The sequence below is a fragment of the Canis lupus genome, chromosome 17 (genome assembly GCF_011100685.1).
Source record: "Canis lupus familiaris isolate Mischka breed German Shepherd chromosome 17, alternate assembly UU_Cfam_GSD_1.0, whole genome shotgun sequence".
Classification (NCBI taxonomy): Eukaryota; Metazoa; Chordata; class Mammalia; order Carnivora; family Canidae; genus Canis; species Canis lupus.
In genome coordinates this window covers 19,192,074-19,216,361 of record NC_049238.1, presented here as the reverse complement: position 1 = coordinate 19,216,361, position 24,288 = coordinate 19,192,074, and the positions used below count along the sequence as shown (strand labels likewise).

The 24,288-nt window shown below is 43.1% G+C and overlaps 3 protein-coding genes across 11 annotated transcripts in view; 2 read left to right on the top strand and 1 right to left on the bottom strand.

Moving 5' to 3' along the window:
• The window catches only part of ADCY3 (adenylate cyclase 3), an 85,076-nt gene extending 81,657 nt beyond the window's left edge, over window positions 1-3,419 (top strand). The window contains exons 19-21 of one of the 2 annotated variants that reach the window (XM_038560937.1): window positions 937-1,060; window positions 1,684-1,808; window positions 2,394-3,419. In XM_038560937.1, the coding sequence (XP_038416865.1) occupies window positions 937-1,060; window positions 1,684-1,808; window positions 2,394-2,576 (432 nt within the window). In that variant the 3' untranslated portion in view covers window positions 2,577-3,419. The remainder of the gene's footprint in view (window positions 1-936; window positions 1,061-1,683; window positions 1,809-2,393) is intronic. The other variant, XM_038560936.1, reaches the window with a different exon arrangement.
• CENPO (centromere protein O) lies at window positions 143-24,288 on the bottom strand. Of its 8 annotated transcripts, none has more exons than XM_038560942.1 (9): window positions 15,914-15,965; window positions 15,459-15,609; window positions 15,186-15,290; window positions 12,641-12,810; window positions 8,360-8,477; window positions 7,038-7,297; window positions 5,356-5,524; window positions 4,483-4,578; window positions 143-3,189 (listed from the first exon to the last, which is right to left on the bottom strand). In XM_038560942.1, exons 3-9 carry the CDS (start codon window positions 15,217-15,219, stop codon window positions 3,152-3,154), a joined length of 885 nt encoding a protein of 294 aa, XP_038416870.1. In that variant the 5' UTR covers window positions 15,220-15,290; window positions 15,459-15,609; window positions 15,914-15,965; the 3' UTR covers window positions 143-3,151. The 8 variants fall into 8 exon arrangements, with proteins under 8 accessions (XP_038416870.1, XP_038416871.1, XP_038416866.1 ...); XM_038560943.1 differs by having other exon boundaries at window positions 4,483-4,646; window positions 15,201-15,290; window positions 15,914-15,961; XM_038560938.1 differs by having other exon boundaries at window positions 4,483-4,646; window positions 15,914-15,957.
• On the top strand, window positions 15,679-19,261 carry PTRHD1 (peptidyl-tRNA hydrolase domain containing 1). Its single transcript, XM_038560946.1, has 2 exons — window positions 15,679-15,952; window positions 18,923-19,261. Exons 1-2 carry the CDS (start codon window positions 15,701-15,703, stop codon window positions 19,091-19,093), a joined length of 423 nt encoding a protein of 140 aa, XP_038416874.1. The 5' UTR covers window positions 15,679-15,700; the 3' UTR covers window positions 19,094-19,261.

Sequence of the window (24,288 nt, the reverse complement as noted above, 5' to 3'; positions counted from 1 at the left end):
AGATGGGGCTCTGCTTCCTGGGGTGAGAGAGAGGCAGCCCACATCTAGCATGTGTGAATCAAGGAGTTACAAGGGTAGCGGACCCTGCTGAGTGCTGCTGTGCCAGTGGGTCACCCATATACACCACCAGCACCACGTGATACAAATTTAAAATCGGGTTTACTGGCAAAGTTTAATGAGCAGAGAAATAATCAGATACATGACCCCTCCATTGTTGCACAGCTTAGAGCAGAAGCTGCTCCAACAGTGGCCATGCTCCCTTCATGCTCTAGACTTTTGAAAGAACTAGGGAGGAAGTAGAAACTGTCCATAAGATTATGTAACAATGAAAACATCCAGGTTGGGAGTTTTGTTACAAAAGGGGTCTTCAGAGCACACTGGCTGGCATCAGCCTGTTCTTTTGTTAAATCAGACCTGTGCAGCTAGTTGTTTAGCTACTAGGAAAGGAAATGAGCTGTGGGGACCCTGGTCCCAAGAGCTGTTTCTTAAGCTATTATCATCTTGTTTTATCTTAAAACCATTCTATAGGAGGTAAGTACTATTACCACCTCCCATTTTATTGGCAAGGCTAAAAAAATGTGTTTAAAAAGGGTTGTGGCCTTCAAGTGTTTATAATCTAGTTAAGGAATCAAAATGAGAACTATCCCAAACCTAAGAGACCAGGTCAGGCAAGGTTAATGATGTGGTAGGTAGGACTCCTGATCAGATACATGGCAGACAGGAAGCCATTTGGCTGGGGAGGATTGGTCTTCCCCACCTGGGGACCCTAAGGGATCCAGGTGAACAGTCAGTGGCAAGCAGAGGCAGCAGTCACCGACGTCTCTGTGGGAAGTGGAAAATAAGGCCTTTAACAAGGAGATGCAGAATTCTCCAGATGCTGGAGGAGGAGGAAGGTGTTGATACTGGCTCCTGACTCCCTGCTGCTCCCTGGCACAGGAGGAGAAGTCAGACAAAGAGCGCTGGCAGCACCTGGCTGATCTGGCTGACTTTGCTCTAGCCATGAAGGATACACTCACGAACATCAACAACCAATCCTTCAACAACTTTATGCTGCGCATAGGTAAGCATTTTTCAGCTTGTGTGCCCCTGAAAGGCTCCCTCTGAAGCAGGGGACTCAGCAAATTGACAGGTAGGGTGAGACTTAGCCCTGAGGCTTTTAGGTTGGGGAGGGTCACACATGCAGCTCAGGATGGGACCTTAGGGATCTCTCCCAGATGACGACTGCAATCTGACAAAATGATGGTCAGCTGTGTCCCACACCGCTTACAGTGATTAGCCTGCTTTCTGAGTATGGCTGGAAGTCAGGCTGTCTACCTCCCCGAGCAATCCCCCATGCCTGCAGAGAGCTTTGCTACCTTGGTCCAGCCTGTTGGGAGTTAATGTCCCCTGCTGCCCCGAGTAGGAAGAGGCGCAGGGATTCTCATCCTGGGGGAGGTCACAAGACACCGGAACTTCCATACTGCATAAATTAGTTACCACATTGGCCAGGACAGGATAAAGAGGAGACATATTTGCCCTCTGGTGGCTTAGAGACAAGCTTCATGAGGAATAGGTTAACAGACTCAGGAGCTTGCTCAGTGGTTGGGGTCAGGTGGTGAATTCTCCATTAGAGCTGGTGGCTTCTGAGATGGGATAATGACAATACAGCTCGTGGCTGTACTCAATGTTTTGCTTCTCCGCCAGGCATGAACAAAGGAGGGGTACTGGCTGGGGTCATTGGAGCCCGGAAACCACACTATGACATCTGGGGCAATACTGTCAATGTGGCCAGCAGGATGGAGTCCACAGGGGTCATGGGCAACATTCAGGTAGGTCCAGCAACAGAGATGAGCATGTGCTCAGACCCAGGGGATGGGAAAAAAATCGGGACAGGGTGTATTTTGCCATGCACCACTGCCTCTGTGTCAGCCCAGAGTAGCAAGCTGGTAATTCTGGGAGATTACAGGCAAAGGTGGGAAGAGATGTCTCAGTAGAAGGGAGGAAATACTTCGCCCCGCTTTCTAAAATTTAAGTTCTTCTTTAGACTATCCTGCCTCTTGGTAAGAACTTTCTAACCTCTTGTGCCTCCAGCAGTTCCCCCCTGAAGTCACCCTGAATGGAGTCACCTGGGTTGGGCTAGAAAGTGCCTCAGAGTAGGGACAGGAGACAAAGAACAGGGAGTGCTTACTGTCCCCAGAAGATGGCCATGGGTTCTCTGTGGCAGCATCACAGTCTTTGGGAGAGGAAAAGACCTTAGGCAAACCACCCTGTGCCTACTGGTATATAGAATAAGGGGCTTGGCCCAAGAGGTCTGGAGAAGAGCATGACAGATGGGCTCACTGGGACCTGTGGGCTACATGCAGATACCTCTGGGCAGTCCTGGTCTGAGACCACACTATGTTCTCCTTCTACAGGTGGTGGAAGAAACACAAGCCATCCTTCGAGAGTACGGCTTCCGCTTTGTGAGGCGAGGGCCCATCTTTGTGAAAGGGAAGGGGGAGCTGCTCACCTTTTTCTTGAAGGGGCGTGACAAGCCAGCTGCCTTCCCTAATGGCTCCTCCGTCACCCTGCCCCACCAGGTGGTGGACAACTCCTGAATGGCCTCTAGCCCCACAACAGTCCAAATGGGAAGGGAGAATCTATTTTTTGGAGTCAAAGAAAGGCCTTGGGAAAGGACAAATGACCAAGTCCCAACATTCCCAAATTGTTGAAGTGCACTCTCACATAGACTTTAGGTTTAAAAATCTCCTCAAGCCTTCATTTGTTCATGGATACGTGAGCTCTGAGGATGGCCATACTATTCCTCAGTGTGCCTGCAGCTTCCTCAGAGAGTAGGGGTCTTAGGCGTAGTACTGGAACAATCCTTCCGGAGCCCTGGGTCTGACCAGCCCTCCTTCCCCCAGAGAGGCCATGGCCACTGTGAGTAGGAAATGTGTCCGGGGTGGAACAAAGCAGCCTTTGCTTCCAGGCTGGGAGCAGAGGTGGGAAAGCTGTACTTCAGAAGAGGACTTGGCGGCTGAGTAGGCAAGTGTTCTGCTCCCCAGCGCTCACCTGGAAGCAGCCTTTTCAAGCTGGAGACCTGCTTGTCTCCATATGGTCCAGGTTAGGTGACCTGGCCCTCATGCTGATGTTCCTGATAATCTTGAAAGGTTCTTCTGGAACCCCTGCCACCTTAGTCATGAGAGCAGAAAGTGCAATATATCCTTTTACCTGGTGGGAGGGAGGGAAAGGGAATTTATTTCTGAGAGAAAAATATATAAACAGATCTTCTACATTTATATTTTTAACTTTCTGTTAAAAAAAAAAAACCACTTTCCGATATTGCCTTGCCTCTTGAGCTCTTGCTACAGTCGCCTTTGCTACTGCTTTAAAAGAGAATTTACAGGTATTGATAAAGAACAAGACTGTTTTATTAAAAGCTTTATTCAACTTGAATGTGATCACTGTGAGAATTCTGTTAAGTACTTTGCTAACTCACACCATGCATCCTTACCACATGCCTGAAAGGCAAGAGCCTGAACTAAGACATGTGATTAGTCTCAAACTCCTTTCCTCTAAATGGTGGTCCAAGCTGACCCTACCTGTCCCCTGGGCATCCACACCAGGTAGGTTGCTTCCCGATCAACAAGTCTAGGAAGTGACCACATTAGAGGCCTGGATGCAGCTCTGGGTCCAGGGCAGGAAGGAAAGTAAAGACTCCTATTTGTGACTGGGCAAAGCGAGGACAGGCATTGAAATCGCTGGACCCTGCCAGACACAGGCTTTCACATCTGAGCACCATCCCTATACATATCCCCATAAGGAACAAAACGTGTCAGCAAGGCTGAGGCCAGGATTAAGGAGAAAGGATCCACTACTGAGATCAGAAGACTGCAAGGGTTGGGGGGTTGGAATAACCATGCAGCTGAGAACTTGCAGGAGAGAGATAAGGGAGTGTGGGTCTGCTTCCGTTTACTACCAGAGTTTGAGCAGACTTCCAATCAGGCTTCTTTATAGCTGACTTAATACATACAAACTCTCTACTAGCATGTTTAGAACAAGGTATTAGCTACATAGAGCCTGATAGCCACAGTACTTTCTCCATATTCTTTATAAAACTGTAGCCTAGAACAAACAGCTTCAAAATAAAGATCAAACATACCTTCTCCTTAACCGTGTGATTCCTGTCACATAAGGAATCTAGAGTGTTCTAAGAACTTTCTCTGCAAAAGTCTCAAAGTAAGGCAGACTTAAAGCTTTCTTTCATTAAAAGCTAAACATACCTTTTAGCTAAAAGGTACAAACTCCCTTTCACAAAATGCCTTCTGCCCCATAAACCATTATGATTTTCATCTAAAACATATGCTCAATACCTCCACCGTCCAAACTTGCCCCCTGCCACCCTGATGAGGTGGGTGTCTGTTCTCATTGCAAGGACAGTCCCCAGGCAGGGGTCTGAGCCTTTCAATACTTTGCAGTTCCTAGGACCTAGTCTGGGACTATGCACAGTATTATTTTACTCACTTTTGACGTGTTCCCAATGAAAATAGTATCCTAGACCTGGGTCACATCCAACTTCTCTCCTTTTCTTGCAAATGAAGTAAAAACTTGATGTAAGGGCTTCGTAAAAAACAGATTTTCATGAGATGCTCGTTGTTCTTCCCATGAGGGGGGTAATGCATCCATTTCTAAAACATATCAATCTCCTTTAGTGAAATTGAGGGAATCAGAACCCATATCATTGATGTTCTGGACTCATGTAACCTGTTTTTTTGCTCTAGAACTGAGACCAAATGAAATTTTGAGACCCAGACTCTGTCAGAAGTCTAAAACCTATGGTGTGAAATCTGTGGCAGCTTCAAAACTTCCACCTCCTAAAAATATTTGATCCTATTTTTCATTATTGCCCATGTCACATGACTATGGTACATTTAACTAAAACAATAACACAACTCAGCCAGCCGTAAGAAATTCCCATATACAGAAGAGTCTCTAGAGAACTAAGTGTATACTTATTTGTCTAATTGGCTTCTTAGTGAAATGAGTATTTTGGCCTTCTTCAACACAAGTAACCCTATGACTCAGCCTCATTAGCTGTCTCTTTTCAAGAGGGGTCTCCAATGACAACAAATCACAAACTGATGGAACACTGGCAGAGTTGGATGGAGCAAAGGAGGTGGGAACTAGGGTAATTATGTTTGCTACTAACAAAAGAGAGGAAAAATGGTTAAAAAAAAAAAAAAGGAAAATATTCTTTGTATCTTAGTAAATTTCTAGTCAATTAACAGAATACGTCTCCAGAGGTCCAACTGATATAGTCTACCTATTTTACTATGTTTCATTTAACTTGAATCACACAGAGCACGTTATTTCTTCATTGAGGCATCTTCCTCTCACCTGGGTAGGTAATGGTGACGTCCGTTGGGAGGGTGGTTGTGAGGTCCTTATACAGCAGTCTAGCACAAAACAGGAACTGACCCCGCAGCTCCACTTTGTAAGTAAATGACAGCAAGTTGCACAGTGGGTTTCTCTGCAAGGGCCGAGCGAGATAGGCTGCAAAGTCACTCTGAAGAGGGTGGGGATCAAGACACAAAGTATATGATGATTATAGTTCCAAAGGCAGTGAGTGGTGGTGACTTCAAACATATCTACAAAAATAGGGCCCATGAATCAAATTTCAGAGACTTAAAGGACAGAGAAAAGTCTGTAAAAAGAACTAATGATAAAGATTTAAAATATAACTAAGAGTTGGCAGCATCCTAGGAAGGCCTGCAGGAAGTGCTAAATAATTGGCCAGAGCCTGGGGACAAAAGGGAGATATGTTGTCTTTGTATAGCTGGCTAAAATGCTTTGTGTCTGCATTCTCATATCAGTTTAACTAACAACCAAGAGCTTCAGAGTCATTCTAAATTCATGGGAGGGAGGCACTAACTTATAAAAGTCACCTATTCTTTATCTGCATTCATTTCCTGTCTACTTAAAAAAACTTGTTTTACCCCAAAACTAGCTCCACTGCAACCCTGAGAAGCTAGGCCAGAGTTTAGGCAAAGATGGATAGTACTCCCCTATGTAATTTTCTGCTTTGCATCTATATAGACCCAAGGTTCAGCAAGACACTTGGCACATAGTAGGTACTCTATATACCCACTGAATTAAAAGCATAGAAACTATACAGACATATGTTGGAGATACTGTGGGTTCAGTTCATGACCACTGCAATAAAGTGAGTCAAATGAATTTTCTGGTTTCCCAGGACATTTCTGTTTACACTACACTGTAGTCTATTAAGTATGCAATAGCATTATGTCTAAAAAAACCAATTACACATCTTAATTAAAAAATATTTTCTCACTAAAAAATGCTAACCATCATTTGAACTTTCAGTGAGTCATCAATGATCAGATCACCATAACAAATAATGAAAAAGTATGAAATATTGCGAGAATTGCCAAAATGTGACAGAGACACAAAGTGAACAAGTTGGAAAATGACACCAATAGACTTGCTCAACAATTGCTACAACCCTTCAATTTGTAGAAAAATGCAGTATCTGCAAAGAGCAATAAAGTACAATAAAATGAGGTATGACTACACTACTTTGTGAAGGAAGAAAGGGTCAAGTATAAAAGCCTGAGGATCACCATTCAGGAGTGAATAATCCTGTAAGCAGTACCCACACTTCAACAGCATCCAGTTTCAACAGGGGAAGGAGGTGGACAATAGCTTGTATATAAATAGGAAACACACATGAGAAGGATAATGGTCAAATATCTGGCTCAGAATTATAAAATATTTTAAAATACAGAAGAAAATTTGCCTTCTCCACCCCCTTTTCTTTTTTTTTTAATTTATTTATGATAGGCACACAGTGAGAGAGAGAGAGGCAGAGACACAGGCAGAGGGAGAAGCAGGCTCCATGCACCAGGAGCCTGACATGGGATTCGATCCCGGATCTCCAGGATCGCGCCCTAGGCCAAAGGCAGGCGGTAAACTGCTGCGCCACCCAGGGATCCCTTCCCCACCCCCTTTTAAGCCTATTCTGGGCTCATAACATGCTATGTAAGATTCCAGACAGATACCTGAAGTCGATCTGCCTGGTACTTCCTTCCAGCATAAGCATTTAGGTATTCACAAAGACAGAACAGGAAGCGCTGAATATTAGTCTGCAGGTATTTTGCAGATATCTCCTCCAAGGGAATGAAGATTGGAATTGAATGGTGATGTATCCAAAGTGGCTTCTGTAGGACAAGGTCGATAAAATAGGAATCCAGCAGATTTCCCTCAAAAGCAGTGCTGATGCAGACACAGACCCCTCGGCTGGTCAGTTTCCCACTAAGCCCTGAAGCAAACAAGGCAACACCTCTCAGCAAATGTCAGCAAAGGCAGGATCTTCTTCAGCTGCACATTCCATTCGCTTCAGCATTGCCTCATAAATACAGTACATGTTCAAATGTGTTGAAAGGACATCACAGACTCTTTTCACTTACTCTGGCTCACTTTGAATGTGAGTTATTAAAACCACAGAAGAATGGTGGAAAAAAAAACATCCTAATATCAAATTATGGGAAAACATTTTGAAATTTTCATTTTACTTCTTTTTCTGAGTGTCAATGTTCAGTTTCTTCTACAATCTATGCATAGACAATGGGCAGGATAGATCCCCCATTTTCATGGGGAAACAGAGACTTAATGGGTTCAAACTATTTGACCAGTGGCATTAAGCCAGCCAGCAGCAAAGGCAGTTCTTTTTTTTTTTTTTAAGATTTTATTTATTTATTCATGAGAGACAGAGAGAGAAGCAGAGACACAGGCAGAGGGAGAAGCAGGCTCCATGCAGGGAGCCTGATGTGGGACTTGATCCCGGGACCCCAGGATCATGCCCTGGGCTGAAAGCAGGCACTAAACCGCTGAGCTACCCAGGGATCCCCAAGCAAAGGCAGTTCTAGTACAAGTTCTGACACACGGGATCCCTGGGTGGCGCAGCGGTTTGGCGCCTGCCTTTGGCCCAGGGCGCGATCCTGGAGACCCGGGATCGAATCCCACATCAGGCTCCCGGTGCATGGAGCCTGCTTCTCCCTCTGCCTATGTCTCTGCCTCTCTCTCTCTGTGTGACTATCATAAATAAATAAAAAATTAAAAAAAAAAAAAAAAAACAAGTTCTGACACACACACTGAATAGCTAAAATGAATAATCTAAGCCAGCCCCCAACCAGCCTTCGCAAAAAGAGGCCAATTTTGTAGGTCAAGATGCCTACAAATAGTATGCCAGCTTGGTGTGTGTATGTTGAGGAAGGCAAAATCTAAGCTCATGAAATAAGTCCAAGACTAATGATACATATAGCAAACCAACTCACTCGAAGCAAGAGACTCAGACTGGAATAGGTCAGAAAATAAATTATACCTGTAAAACGATATGCCTGCAGAATAGCTTTCACATTTTCCTGTCTTCTTTCCGCAACTTCTTGCTCACTGATTTCCTGTGTTTGATCAGGCTCTTCATTAGCAATAGATGCTCTAACCTGCAAAGTACGCAGCAAACCAAACTGGACAGGGGCACCGCAAGGGGTCCTTGGCCTCACACAAGTAAAAAGAAAACTAAGTGCAGTGTAGTTATTGTATAACAACTCAAGAAATGCTACAATGACCAGTTAGTGCTATGAATTCACAACAGAGGAAGAACCTTGTGGGTCACAGTGCCAGGAATCAGAAGTAGAAACTGTGCTGGCCTGAAGAACAATTACAACTTGGTGGAAATGGAGAGTATTGTGAGAGGAACAAGAAAAGGGTGTGAGCAAAGTCTAGGATAAGTACAGGGTGAACAAAACAATGAAAACAACATACCACAACTTAAGGGATATAGTTAAAGCCACGTGCTATGGACTGAATCTTTGTATCCTTCAAAATTCATACACTGAAACCTAATGCCCAATGTGATGGTATTTGGAGGTAGGGCCTCTGGCTGGTAAGTAGGTCACAATATTGAAGCCCTCATGAATGGGATTAGTACCCATGTAAGGGACCCCAGAAAGCTAGTTTGCCCCTTCGATCATATGAGGCTACATGAGAAGACTTCATGAGGAACCAGGTCCTCACTGGACATTGAACCTGCTAGGCCCATAATTTTGGATTTCCCAACCTCTCGAACTGTGAGACACATGTGTTACTGATAAGCCACCCAGTTTATGGTATTTTTGTTACAACAGCCCACATTGACTAAGACATTATGCTTTGTGGGAAATTTATAACCTCACATACAAAAAAGAGAAAAGACTACAAAAAAAAAATCAATTAAGGTTTCATTTCAGGAAGCTAAAAAGCAACTTAAATCCAAAAAGAAGGAAGGGTAGAATGATAAGATGTTAATAAAAATACAACACAAATGTATAATAGAGAAAATCAATAATGCCAAAACTTGGTTCTTTAATAAAATTAATACAAAATTGATAAAACTTAACAAAACTGACCAAGGAAAGAAAAAGAATGAAGAGTGAACACAAATTACTAGCATCAGAATAAAAATGAGACAATACTACTGACCAACTTTAACATGTGAGTTTAGATGAAATGGACAAATTCCCTGAGAAATGCAACTTACTAAAGATGACCCGAGAGGAAATAGGAAATTTATATTCAATCAATTCCTATTAAAATTATATTAATTTATATTTATAATAATATTTATATATTTATAGTAATATATTAACAATATTAATATAAATTAGTCGATTTATATTAATCAAAGAAATTGAGTCATAAATTTAAAACCTTCCCACAGAAGAGTCCCGAAGGGCTTTACCAGGTAATTCTTTATTAAAATTTAAGGAAAAACCACATTTATTTTATAGAAGCTATTCCAGCAAATAGAAAAAAAGGGAAAACACCCCAACTTGCTTTCTGAGACTGGGTTAAACTTGATGCCAAAACCTGACATGGATATTAAAAAAATTTCACAAGATAATCTCATGAATTTAGATGTCAAAGTCCAACTAGCAAATATAATTCAGCATTATATAGAAAGGATTACACATCAAACCAAATTAGGTTTATTCCAAAAATGTAAGCCATCATCACTCAAACACCAATCAATGTGTATCACCATATGATCATCTTAATATATGCAGTAAAAATATTTAAGAAATTCAAGACCTGATCACAAAACTCTAGCGAACAAGAAATATAGAGCAAACAGGCTGACTCTAAGACGATTTCTACTCAATATACTGAAGATCTTCTTAGCTAATCGAATAAGGCAAGAAAAACAAGTTACAAGGGTTGGAAGAAGTAAAACTTATTGTTTGCATATGACATGATTCCAAATGTAGAAATCCCAAAAGAATAGAGAGATAAATAGAATTAATGTAGATTTAGCAATGTTATGATATATAAAGTCAATATACAAAAATCAAATATATTTCTACATAAAAATTTAAAAATAAAATTTCTAAAAAATAATACCATTTATCACAGGTCATCAAAATGTGGTTTGTGGGTCAAACCCAACTTGATACTTATTTTTGTAGTAAGGTTTTACTGGAGCACATTCATTAATTTACATATTGTCTATGGCTGTTTCACAAAACACAGAGCTGAGCAGCTCCCATAAATACCAACTGGCTCACAAAGCCTAAAATGTTGATCATCTGGCTTTAGGCAGGAAAAGTTTGCTGATCTCTGCCATATACAGTAATAACAGGAAAAATCAAATACATAAAGATAAATATAATGAAAGATGTTTAAGATCTCTGCACATAAAACTATACATAATACTGAGAGAACCTGAAGAACTAAATAAATGGGAAGATATATCATGTATATTAGCTAGAAGATGCAATACTGAAAATACTTCAATTCCCTCCAAATTAGTGTATACATTCAATGCAATCCCAATCAAAACTATAGGTTTTTGGAAACTGATGGCTGATTCCCAAATTTATGTAAAATTCAAAGGGCCAAGAATACCCAAGATAATTCTGAAGGAGACAACATATATGACAGGTGTCAACATTTAAGAATAAATGAACCTCTGGTACAAGCACAAATAGACCAATGGAACAGAAGTCAGAAACAGACTCACAATGGACCCGAAGATCCATGACAAAACAGTGGGAAAAGAATGGACTTTATTTATTTATTTATTTATTTTTAAGAATGGACTTTAGAAAGTGGTACTGGATGCAATGGATAGCCATATGGAAAAACAAAAAAAGTATGACCTCTATTTCATACCATACACAAAAAAATCAACTCCAGATGGACTATAATTCTGAAAGTAGAAAGTACAATAGAGCTTTTAGAAAATACCACAGAACATCTTTATCATCATAAGTTAGGCAAAGATTTATTAAAAGAAAACAAAAAGCAGTAAGTCAGATTCCTAAATCAAACTTCATTAAAATGAAGACTTTCTTTTCATCACAAGACACCATTAGGGAGTAAAAAAGCAAGCCACAGGCTAAGAGAAGATTCATCATATACTGAAGAATTCATATCCAATATACGTAAAGACTCTACAATTCAGTAAGAGATAGACTATACAATTTTTGCAGAAGCCAAAAAGCATATTTCACAAAAGAAGACTTTCAAGTATCCAATACAGGTACTTTAATAGTGTTAGTTATCGGGCAATTGCAAATTACTCCACCATGAGATACTATGACACTCCCACAGAGGGACAAATTTTTTAAGCCGACAGTATCAAGATGCAAAACAATGGAAATCTTATACACTGATGCTATGAATATAAAACTGGTATAATCACTTCCAGAAACTGTGTGGCAGTATTACTAAAGATAATATACATACCATGTGACCTAGCAAATTCTACAAGGTATACACCCAATAGAAAAGTACATATTTTTACATCAAAAGACAGGAACAGGAATGTTTCACAGCCCCCAAGTGAAACAACCTAATTAGCCTAAATGTCACCAACAATGCAATTAAGTAAATTAATTGTGGACTATTCATAAAATGAAATTACTATATACCAATAAAAAAGAATAACTATATTGCACCAGTTTGGATGAATCTGATAAAACACTCAGCAAAAAAAAAGTCAGACATGAAAGAGTTTATACTTTTTACATTTATATAAAGTTCAGTGATATAGTGTTTTATGAAGCACTTTCTTGGCTGTGCAAGAGTTACTGGAGAACTAGTTATACAGGAAGAGAAACAACTAGCAGACTACTATAATGATCCTGGTATTCAAATCACCTAGTAAATACTTACCACATAATATATGGATAATACTTGAAGTACAAAGACAATCTATAGGAAAATTTGACAGGTCTTACTGACTGACCCTGGGCTAGAGAGAAAACTAAAAAGAGGGAAGAATCAAAGTTCACTACATGGTATCAAGCATGGGTAAGGGAAAGATGGCACTAATGACAAAAGTGCCAATGACTCAAGTCAGGCTGAGAGTAAAGTAACACTCATGTCTCTGAGTGCAGGCTAAAAGACTATTACAAAGAACTTGCCAGGCCCAACAGCAGCGTCTGAAAATTATTGCTTGATATTGGTATTCGCTGATTCAACAGGATGGATCATTTGAGAGGTCAAGGGCTGAAATCAATCTAGTAAGAACACAAGTGAAATTCATTATCCAAATGTACTAATTCCCAGATGATCCTTGTTCTTTACACTCCAGGAAAACCTACAATGTCACCTCTGCACTCACTCTGGCTTGACGTCGCTTCACTTTACTTCTCAGCTCATCTCGTAGACATCTCAGTTTATGAATCTTGGTCCTGAGAGCATGTTCGACTGCCTGTGCTCTCTGTGGATCTTCTAAGTTTTTATGAGATCTGTTCACTTGAATCTCTAATCTTTCCAAGTGAGCTAAAACACCTGAGAAAAGTAAAAAGACAATTTCACAAGAAGCTGGGGATTTCTAACTCTGGCAACAGGAAGCATTTCAGTGGGGAACACAGGGTGGCTCTTTTTTCAGAACCTAGCCCACTAAAATGTTAGACATTAGCCACAATTTATAAAACCAGAGGAGCTGACAACAGAAATCAATGATAAGCAACCTCTTAGGCTCAGCACTAATGTACAAGTAGTCTCTGACCAGGACAATGCCTAAAGAGAGCATTTTCTGAATAAAACTCATCTCAGTTACCCATGATAATAAGGACTTAGGAGAAAACAGGGTCACCAGATTCAGGGTCTCTCAGAAACTTTTAAAATATAGAATTAGGGGTGCCTTAGTAGTTCAGTTGCTTAGGTGTCTGCCTTCTGCTTGGGTCATGATCCCAGGGTCCTAGGATCAAGCCCTGTGTCTGGCTCCGTGCTGATCCTTCTCCTTCTCCCTCTGCCTGCTGCTCCCCCTGCTTGTGCTTTGTCAAATAAATGAATAAAATCTTAAAAACATTTTTAAAATAAAATGCAGAATTATTTTTTAAATTGGCTTTTATGCATGTATTCCCAAAGTGCTAATGCATATCTCTTTGGATTTAGACATTCAGAGAGACTTAAACTAAATACTCTGAAGCTCTGCAAAGTATTATTCAGGGAAGTCAGAGTGGCTCAGTGGTTGAGCATCTGCCTTTGGCTCAGGGTGTGATCCCGGGGTCCTGGGATCGAATACTGCATCAGGCTCCCCACAGGGAGCCTGCTTCTCCCTCTGCCTGTGTCTCTATCTCTCTGTGTCTCTCATGAATAAATAAAATCTTAAAAAAAGTATTATTCACAAAGGACTATAAAGATACACACTAAAGGGAACTGCCTATCAGTATTACTGGGTATTAGAAAAGGAAAACAAGTTCATGGTTGGACAGAAATTGAGGCAAATCCTAGTTCCCAAGAGATTAAGGACCAATTTAGGAAAGGTCAGTTTCATAATGCCAATCCAGTCTAACAAAGCGTTTGCTGAACATTTCCTACACGTTAAGACACTTGTGCTAGATGCTTTACTTGCAAACCATGTAAAGAATTAAAGCATGGGGCAGCCTGGGTGGCTCAGCAGTTTAAGCGCCTGCCTTCCGCCCAGGGCATGATCCTGGAGTCCCGAATGGAGTTCCACCTCAGACTCCCTGCATGGAGCCTGCTCCTCCCTCTGCCTGTGTCTAAATAAAATCTTAAAAAAAAAAAAAAAAAGAATTAAAGCATGAAGAGAATACTCATTTAATCTCCACAACCACCATCGTTAAGGCTATTATTTGCCTCCATTTTCCAGATGAAGAAATTGAGGCAGAGAAAAGCAAAACAACTTGCCCAAGGCCAGGAAATTTCTTTTTTCTTAAAGATTTGATTTATTCATTCATGAGAGACAGAGACAGGCAAAGACACAGGCAGAGGGTGAAACAGGCTCCCCGGCAGGACTCGATCCCAGGACCCCAGGGGATCAGGCCCTGAGCTGAAGGCAGGTGCTCAACCACTGAGCCAGCCAGGTGCCTCAAAGCCAGGAAATTTCTTTTTCTTTCTTTCTTTCCTTTTTTTTTTTTTTTTAAGATTTTTTATTTATTTACGACAGACACACACACACACACACAGAGGCAGAGACAGAGGGAGAAGCAGGCTCCATGCAGGGAGCCCGACGTGGAACTCGATCCCCGGTCTCCAGAATCACGCCCCGGCCCCAAAGCGGCGCTAAACCGCTGGGCCACCGGGGCTGCCCCAAAGCCAGGAAATTTCTAATTGCAGAGCTAGGACTCCAACCTAGGTCTAACCAACACCAAAAGTCACTGCCTGGCACCGACCCTTTCACAGGTGTAATGCGTAAGGGACCCCCAAAAAATCCTGAGGGATCCCTAGGTGGCGCAGCGGTTTAGCGCCTGCCTTTGGCCCAGGGCGTGATCCTGGAGACCCGGGATCGAATCCCACGTCGGGCTCCCGGTGCATGGAGCCTGCTTCTCCCTCTGCCTGTGTCTCTGCCTCTCTCTCTCTCACTGTGTGCCTATCATAAATTAAAAAAAAAAAAAAAAAAATCCTGAAAAGAGAGCTCACTGGCTAACCTGTAGCTCTGAATATAAACACTGAGCATGTCATGAACACACCCTATCGGTGTAAAAACGGGCTGGAACCTACAAATATTCGAAGAATTTTCCTATGCGATGAATGATCTTAGCTGCCTGTCCCTCTGAGTCTTCAATGTTTTTTGCTCCTTTCACCAAAATGTTCCCAAACAGGCCAGGTCATACATCCTTCACTGGAGGAAGGGGCTCTTTTGACCTAGGGGTCATCTCGGCAGCAGTAGTAAGGGGGAAAGGCGACCCGGGGAATACCTCCTTTGGACTTGCCGTCATTCGCCCACTCCATCTCCTTAGATTTCCACAGGCCCTCCTATGAAGTTGTGCAGGCAAGCGGTAAGAGGGACCCAGATATCCTTGCTGGTAAAAGACAAAAAAAGAAAGTCACACCTATTCACGGGAAGCCGCGCACAAGTCAGGCACGCACCGTCGGCCCCGGGACAGTCCGAGTGTCACCCTAAGAACCAGCGCCCCCCCCCCGCCCCGCCCCGCCCGTTCCCGGTCCCCGCCGGCGGTGTCCCCGTCTACCTGCCCTGCGCGCGCCCCACAACACGGCTTTCTAAGAGGCCGACAGCCTTCCACCCTGGTCACGGTCCTGTCCGTCACTGGGTCTTCCGTCTCCTTTCCTCCGCGCTTCTCGCTCACGCACCACAGGGATGAGAATTCCCGCCCTTCACGCCTTCAAAAATCAAACCAGTCGGACCCAGCGTGCTTTGCGTCCCCACCGTACAAAAACATGGCGGCGCTCGGGGCCCCTCCCTCATCCCGGCATGCACCGGGGAGTAGGTCCGGCCTTTCTGTGGGCCCGGAAGATGGCGGCCTCCGGCGCAGAGCCGCAGATCCTAGTCCAATACTTGGTGTTACGAAAGGATCTATCGCAAGCTCCATTCTCCTGGCCAGCGGGCGCACTAGTAGCGCAGGCCTGTCACGCAGCCACTGCGGCCTTGCATCTTCATCGCGACCACCCCCACACGGCCGCTTACCTCCAGGACCTGGGGCGCATGCGCAAGGTGGTCCTCGAGGTGAGGCACCCGGCGGAGGGGGAGGGGTGCCGAGGCCGTCGAGACCGGAAGTGGGTGTGGCCTTGAGGCGAGGCGTAACCTCGCTGAGTGGGTGCGGCTTTAGTGGGGAGGAGTTCTTTACCTCTAAGTTTCGGAAAGGGGTTCAGGGGCTTGCGCCCTCCCTCCGTGGCTGGACCGGGCCTGACTGTGAAGTGTGGACGTCGGGCGGGTTATTGATGCTTCCGGCACCCCTCCGCTCTAGGGGAGCGTCCCTCCTGGGAGAGGCCTGGGAGGGTGGAGGCAGGTGGAACGAGGCCCCGCCCTTGTACCTGTGCCCTGGGCCGGCCTTCTATCCCTGCGGCCCGAGCTACCGGCCGCTCCCTCCCCCGAGAAACCCTGCAGAAGGGACCAGGACACGGGGTTCCTTATTGCCCAGCGAAGTCCAAATGAAGCATTGCCAGGGTATGACGCCTCATTATTTGAAAGTAAATGTGTAGCTCCTATAACTTGACCTTAGCATCGTAAATACCAGACACCACCGGTGTTTTGCAGATGGCCAGACAGATCTTAACCCTTAACCTTTCTCCGTGTGTCAATTCTGCTGCTGGAAACGTATTTTAGGAAGATAATTCAGATGCACCAAAGAGCATTCATTGTATAGTCCAAGAATATTCACAGGAGCACTTCATAATAGTAAAAACATGTGGAAATTACCAAATTTCCAACACTAGCGATTGGTTCATTTTATGCTCATAAAATGTGCTATTATAAGGCTCGCATAAATCATGGTTTTGGAGCATATTTAGTTGGCATGGAAGAGTGCTCATTACTGAGCTGAACTGTATTCTATACAAAAATGATACAAATTTGGGGAGGGAAAACTAAGGAAATACATCCAAATATTAAGCAGGTGGTGGGACTTTGGTTATTTTCTAATGCTTCTCTATTCTTTTTAGTTTTCTACATTAAGCACATATTTTACTTTATACTATAAGATTTATTTTAAACAAACTAGGACCCTTGGGTGGGGTGATCCCTTTATGGGTAGCCGGCAAGAGCAGATGATCTTTCAAGAGAAAAACTGTTGGGTAGTAAAATATCAGGCAATAACCTGTGGGAAAATATCTCAAGAATCTGAGCAGATGGAAAAGAAGCAGATAGCTTTTTATTTAGACTCTTTTTATAGGAAGAGAGCCTCAATAAATCATCTGGTTCAGACATCCCTCCTCCCTTACATTCAGGCAGATAATATATTTACCCCTTTTCTCAGAGAGATCTAAAGCCCACAGAGATTAGGTGACCTCCTCTAAGTCAAAGACATCTGGCGATTCCTAGTTGTTAGCCGTAACTCAGGAAAGGGACCAAGGAGTCACCAGGGATTAAATTAAGGTGATGCTGTAGCTGTAAAGACCAGTAAAATAGAAGAACATGCCAAGGCTAACTCCATTTATTGGGCGCTTACTATGTGCCAGACACTAGTCTGAGCCTAATTCCATTGAATCGTCACTACTACTAGGAAGCGTTATCATCCCTGTTCTATGAAGGGGAAAGAAAGGCCCAGCTTAGTCATGTAACTCATCAAAATCACACAGTCACTGGGGCACCTGGATGGCCCTGTAGGTTAGGCATGTGACTCTTGATCTCAGCTCAGGTCTTGATCTCAGAGTCCTGAGTTTGGGCCCCCAGTTGAGCTCCACACTGAGTGTGGAGCTTACTTTATTTTTATTTTTTTTAAAGATTTTATTTATTCACAAGAGACACACACAGAGAAGCAGAGACACAGGCAGAGGGAGAAGCAGGCTCCATGCAGGGAGCCTGATGTGGGACTCGATCCTGGGTCTCTAGGATCACGCCCTGGGCCCAAAGCAGGCTCTAAACTGGGTGGCAGGCCACCCAGGGATCCCCTAAAGCTTACTTTAAAAATAAAAACCGCACAGTCACTAAGGGACAGAGCAAAAGTTTGGACTCACTCTAACTCACTGTCCTGTGCTGCTGTCTGATGCTGAAGAAGGAGGCAGAAGTCCATGGGTTTGCCTCTAGCATGGCTGTGTCCAGAAGACTCTAGATATAGAGTGACAGTCTTGGCCTCCTCTAATTTGATAGGACAAACCTCCAGTTATCGGAGTGGCTTCTGCCTTACTAGGCAAAAAAAAAAAAAAGGCCACATAACACAAATTATTTTCTGAGTGCTAGCTCTAACACTTACTGTTAATAGGAGTCAGTGTGGTGATGAGGATGATGAGAAACAATTGGAGAAAGATGTGGGAGGAATGGTTTGCCCTCTGAGCCAAGAAATAGGAACTATCCCAGCAAAAGGAAAACCCTTCAGGTTTGGGTGGGGTTGGGTGGGAAGGGAGAATGGAGATGGAGGTAACATGCTGTTAGTGTCATATCCTTCTCAGCTCTTAAAGTCAGAGCTGGCTGAAGGATTAGGGATAGCTGTATGGGCACCACCATAAGAGAAGTAGAAAATACAGAGCATAATTACGGACAACACATACAGCATCCCAAGAGAGAAGAGAAAAATCTTTCCACTTTAGAAACAGGCATATTACGCCTCTCCCTGTCCTGCCCCCAGGCTGCTTATCTAAGGGCCTACAGAGAGAACATGGCAGAAGGGGCAGTGAGCTGTTGCTTCTGGAGATGTGCTTTAGGCTCCTTTGTTGAGAGAACTGTTCTACTTTCAGTCAATTTCAGTCAAGAGGAACCCCTTCCATGCTTGTTTTTTCGTTCTTCTTTTTTTTTGGACTTCATTTATTTATTCATGAGAGACACAGAGAGAGAGGCAGAGACATAGGCATAGGGAGAAGCAGGCTCTCTGCAGGGAGCCCAATGTGGGACTCGATCCCAGATCCCTGGATCACGCCCTGAGCCTAAAGCAGATACTCAACCACTGAGCCATGCAGGCATCCCCATGCTTGTTTTTTCATTGCCTTCTGATACTTCCTAAGTAGGCCATTTGGTCGGTGTTCTTTGCTCTGCCACTGGTAGGCTGCAGATGAGAGCACCCTGAAGGAGCTGGCTGAGACCCTGCAACAGAAGAACATTGACCACATGCTGTGGCTGGAGCAGCCTGAGAACATCGCCACTTGCATTGCGCTCCGTCCTTACCCCAAGGAAGAAGTGAACCAGTATTTGAAGAAGTACCGATTGTTCAAATGACTAATGTTATCAGTTGCCTTGATGTATTTGAGTATCGACTGGATCCAGAAACTGCATGCCATCCATCCCTAAGCATCATCTTTCAATGGCAACTCGCTCCTCCCTTGAGGTTATTAATGTTTCTTGAGGGTCAAACACATGTTCATATTAAAGTTGTCACTAATAAGACTCCTCTTATTTTTAGTTATTAATTAGTTCAGGTGGGGAAAGTAGGTGAGCCACAATATTGTCTTTAGGTCATTGTTCAAATGGAAGATTTGGTTAGACTCCTACCCAGGGGCCAAAGAAACAAACACCCTTCCTTCTCTATTAGGAATAAGGGTTCTTCCAGGCACCCAAGTTTAAAACTTTGCCTTTGAATTCTTTATTTCTTGTTCACATCCTGATATATTCATTGAATCTAGGACAATATCAACTCTAAGATACGCCATTATTTTATAGGAAATGGTTATTAGGAAAGAAGAGATGCTACCAGTTAAGACATGCAATTAACCATGAGATGCATTTCAGTTTCAAAGATGTTAAGGTTTTGGGGATCCCTGGGTGGCGCAGCGGTTTGGTGCCTGCCTTTGGCCCAGGGCGCGATCCTGGAGACCCGGGATTGAATCCCATGTCGGGCTCCCGGTGCATGGAGCCTGCTTCTCCCTCTGCCTATGTCTCTGCCTCTCTCTCTCTCTCTCTCTGTGTGTGTGACTATCATAAATAAATAAAAATTAAAAAAAAATGTTAAGGTTTCAAAGATGTTAAGGCCTTGAACAGAAAGAAAGAGAAACTTTGATGAGACTGGAGGACTGGTGTATACATATGCATGCATGTGTATACACACACACATATTTGATTTGTCAAGTACCATCTCTATTGTCTTCAGTGCTACCACACTGCATCAGTCTCTCACTTTGCTCATCTGAATGTCCCACTGGTCTCCTCACCTCTCGTGTAGCCTGGCTACAGTCCGGTGGATGTTCTCCCACTAGGTTTACTTAGGAACATTGAGCACCCTCTTCAGGGTAGACTCCTACTTGCCCACAGAATAAAGGCAGAACTCTTCAGCTTAGCCTCAGACCGTCCATTTTATATTTCTTACCTAGCTTTTTTTTTTTTTTTAAGATTTTATTTGAGAGTGAGAGAGCACAAGTGGGAGGAGGGGCAAAGGGAGAAGCAGGGGGCTCCTGCTCCATCCCAGGACCCCAAGATCATGACCTGAGCCAAAGGCAGACACTTAACCAACTGAGGCACCCTGCCACCTGTCCTACCCAGCTTTTTAAGTTTATCTTCTATTCTTTCCTTATCCAAACTTACTTTTCCACAAAGGCACTCCAGTTGCTGCCTGCCAGTCCCTGACCTGGAAGTCAAGCACTAGTACTCTTCCCTCCCCGTTCCCACCTCTGGACTTTAAACTATTTCTGGCTCAAATTTGATCACCTTCACAATGTCTCACCCAGCCCAAAATGCAGTTCCCTTCTCTGAACATCTAGAACACTCCGTACAGTGTTTTACGTATTTCTAGACACATTTGGAAATGTCTACAGAAACTGCTTGGACCCCTGCAAGGCAAAAGTTATAAAGGGTAATTTGCTCAGCAGATATTTATTGCAAGCCTACCGTGGCAGGATGTATGAGGAGCTGAGGATATAAGGATGAAAAGAGTTTTTGCCTTCAGGTAGCTAAGATCTAATGAGAAGACAGATACATAGATAATCCATACAGAGAGAATTGCACAAGGTAATGTGAATTGACTTTCCCCCTATCCTTTAGATACTAAAACAACTAAGATACTAGATACAAAAATTTTCCATTACAAGAGGTGGTCATTTGAAACTAGGAGAGTGGATAGAGGAATTGGTAGAGTACAGAGGGCAGAACCATTTCTAAGAAGCCAAGTGAATAGAATTTCAAGGTGGAAGAGAACAATCAAATGCAGCATAGAATTTCAGTATATAAGTACTGAAAACACTTAGCAATTGGAAACATAAAGGTGAATTTGCTGAGAGCAGTTGAAGTAGCATATGAGGGTGGGCATCTAACAGTCATCTACTGAGACAGGAATAGGAGAGGAGCTAAGAGGTGGGGACTGTTTTTTCAAGAAGCTTGGATGGGAGGAGGTAATGGTTGAATGGAGGCAGGAGAGGTAAATGCTGGGTCCCATAAGAGGAATTTCCTTAGATGTCCAAGCAAGTTTATGGGTGAGGAGAGGGAGGGTTGGGAGAAGAGAGTTCCAAGTTACTAATGAAGTCCAGAAAAGGTGGGAAGAGGCAGGGTTAAGGAGATAGAAAAGGACTGGCCTTGAACAGAAAGAAAGAGAAAACTTTCATGAGACTGGAGGAAAGAAGTAGGGACACACATACATATCCATGAGTTTATAGGCTGGAGAGGGGAGAAAGTTGAAGTTGACTGTCCTTGTTGACTTAATTTTCTTCTGTCAAGTAGGAAGTATATAGCCTTTCATAATACTGAACAAACTTACTAAGCATCATATTATATGGGCTAGCATAGTGGTTAGGATTTCATACTCTGGTGTCAAATGGCCTGAGTCCAAATCCTGGCTCTCATACATTCAAACTGTGTGAATTCAGACAAGTCATTCAACTTCCCTGAGCCCCAGTTCCTTCGTCTGTATAATAGGGATTTACAGGAGTGTTATGTGGATTAAATATGTCTCAGTATGTACAGGTCCCTGAGAACAGTGCCTGGGCACTTGGTGCTAGAACCTAAGCATAAAAAGTTATTAGAAGACACAGCCCTCAAGGAGCTTTCCATCAAGTGAGCCCGTTGTCTAATTCCCTTCCTGCTTGAGAGTGATGCCATCCAAGTACCATGAAGCACTCCCTGCTATTAGGAAAATATTTCTAAATGACATCGCATCTTAAAAAAGAGCTCTAAGACATGGTGATAAAGCTCAGAGAGAGATGAGTCTATACAGCTGAGAGAGAATAGCTCAGGCAAATCCCTAAAGCTGAGATCCGAGGACAAATATTGTAAACTTCTACCCAAGAGGGGAAAGGACAGGTATTCATGTGTTGATACTATGTGAATGCAAACTAGTAGCAGGGAAGTAGCAGATTGTATTTGTATCAGCTCAGACCATTGCCATTTGAACTAGATCAGTGGTTTTTGACATGTGGTCCCTAGGTCAGCATCACTTGGGTACTTGTTAGAAATGCAAATTCTCAGGCCCTACCCCAGACCTACTGAATTGGAAACTCTGGTGCTGTCTAGAAGCAGCCTGGTCCCAGGAAGCAGTAGGCTTAAAAGATGAAGAATAAATTATGTGATTTAGGACCAACACATTGTGGTAGTGTATAATGTGCCTACGGGAAGGAACAAGATGGAGAGCAAGAATCTGGCACGAAGTGTAGTATATCTAGCCTTGTGTACCAAGTTTACCAAAAAAATGATATATTCTCCAATAGAGCAAAGATTCTGCTGCAAGCCCCAGAATAGGTGATATATCCTTGAAAAGAATCTCCTATACTTTGGTAAGTTTCTTACATGTAAAAAATGTGTTGTAATTAATTAAAGGACTACCCTATGTGCTCATCAATTCTGACAATTTTACAATGCAGGCTACCTTGTGTCAAGTTTACAGATTCAAAAAGGCTTTGACTTGTCTGAGATCAAAGTCAGTGGCAGAACTGGAATTGAAAACCAGGTCTTTTATCAGTCTGGATTTCTCGTAACCTCTCCTAGTTAGCTACTAATTTGGTTTTCAGACATCTAGGTACTAGAAAGTAGTTTGAAAAGGGGTCATGAGTAGTTCAAGTGCTGGGAAGCTGTATCTTCCATTTTAAATTGGTTAATTGACATTCTGGATTGTAAATCAGCCTCCTGTGACTGTGAGTTGTGTGACTCAATACCCTAGAGTCCAATTATCACTGGATGAGCTGACAAAATTGGGTTTCTGAACTGGTAGCGCTGAGAATCGGTGCCTAGGTCACTGCCTCTCATGGGGCCAGCAGAATACAGAGGGCTCCCCTGGAGGGGTATTTAAAATCACGTTTTATTGTCACTTAATCAACATACATCTTCCCCCACAGATTCTGAGATGCCATCCTAGAAGTGTGCACTGCTTCCTGGTCGAGAATCTTGGCAATAGCGAACCACTGTTACTGACGGGTGGTGTTAGTGTGGAAATGTGGCTGAGAACCATGGCCCTCTGCTACGACTGCCACACCAGTTTTAGCTGCTCTCTGATGTTAAGCTTAACACAACGCTGACTCCTTCTCTACTTTAAAATCCAAGTTTGGTAGGTCTTGAATCCTGGCCTATGGCTTGTAGCTGTGGGGGTTCTGCAAGGGCCAAATAGGTGGCACCCAAGTTCTAAACATACATTCTTGATAAATATGATAAAAATCAGATGGAGAAACAAAATATTTTTTATTACCAATGGTTAGAAGATACAGCTTTAGATGATCACCTAAATGGGCTTGATAACTTCCTGTCCTAAGGAAAGTGAATGGAGGAGATACCACCAAAGTTGCAAAGTACAAGTAGAACAAATCCCTCATGTTCAATCTGTTTTAAACTTTGAGAGATTAGTTTCCAGCCAACTGAGAAATGTGGACCAAAGGCAATCATCCACCAAGTAGGTTATTCATTCAGCCTGCATGAGGAAGAATAAGGGGGTGGAGCTACCAGGAATACTAGGTTCCTTGGTTTACTCTATAGAAGCAGAAGTGGCGGTAAAGTATTCTGCTTTCTCCCCAGTGTCATATGTAAGGAGTTCTGAAGTGCCAATGATCCAAAAGGAAGATTGATCTGGCAACAGGTACAAGATGTATTTTCCGTGAGTGGGGAGGAACCTTGGGGCATCAGTAGGGAGGCTCCTCAAGATAATCAAGGCACAACTGTGATGATGTGGCTGCAAAATGAAAATGGAACCATAAGAAATATGATCTTACTTCCTTATGGTACAAATGACAAGAGCAAGGCAGGTGACAACCTTAGAAGGCCTGAGATTCAGGCCGAGCTTTGCTACTTAATGGCTCTGCAATTTTGCCTCCCCTGTGAATAATTCCTAACAGAAATTATTTAAATAATCAACTCAAATTTAAGGATCTATTTAAAGAATACCTCGTAAGTATATGCTATGTAACTATCATCCCATAGACAATTTCATCTCTTTCAATGCAATCATTATGCTTACTTCTTTTTTTCATCTTACTGCATTATGGAGATGTCTAAACAGGTCCTTGCAC

Excerpts from the sequence above, each read along its gene's own strand:
- CENPO (XM_038560941.1), bottom strand. The coding sequence starts at position 15,219 with ATGGAGTGGGCGAATGACGGCAAGTCCAAAGGAG. Across the intron at positions 12,811-15,185 it reads TGACGGCAAGTCCAAAGGAG|GTGTTTTAGCTCACTTGGAA; the intron begins GTATTCCCCGGG and ends TACTTTTCTCAG. Across the intron at positions 5,525-7,037 it reads ACCAGGCAGATCGACTTCAG|AGTGACTTTGCAGCCTATCT; the intron begins GTATCTGTCTGG and ends CACCCTCTTCAG.
- PTRHD1 (XM_038560946.1), top strand. The coding sequence starts at position 15,701 with ATGCACCGGGGAGTAGGTCCGGCCTTTCTGTGGGCCCGGAAGATGGCG. Across the intron at positions 15,953-18,922 it reads TGCGCAAGGTGGTCCTCGAG|GCTGCAGATGAGAGCACCCT; the intron begins GTGAGGCACCCG and ends TGCCACTGGTAG.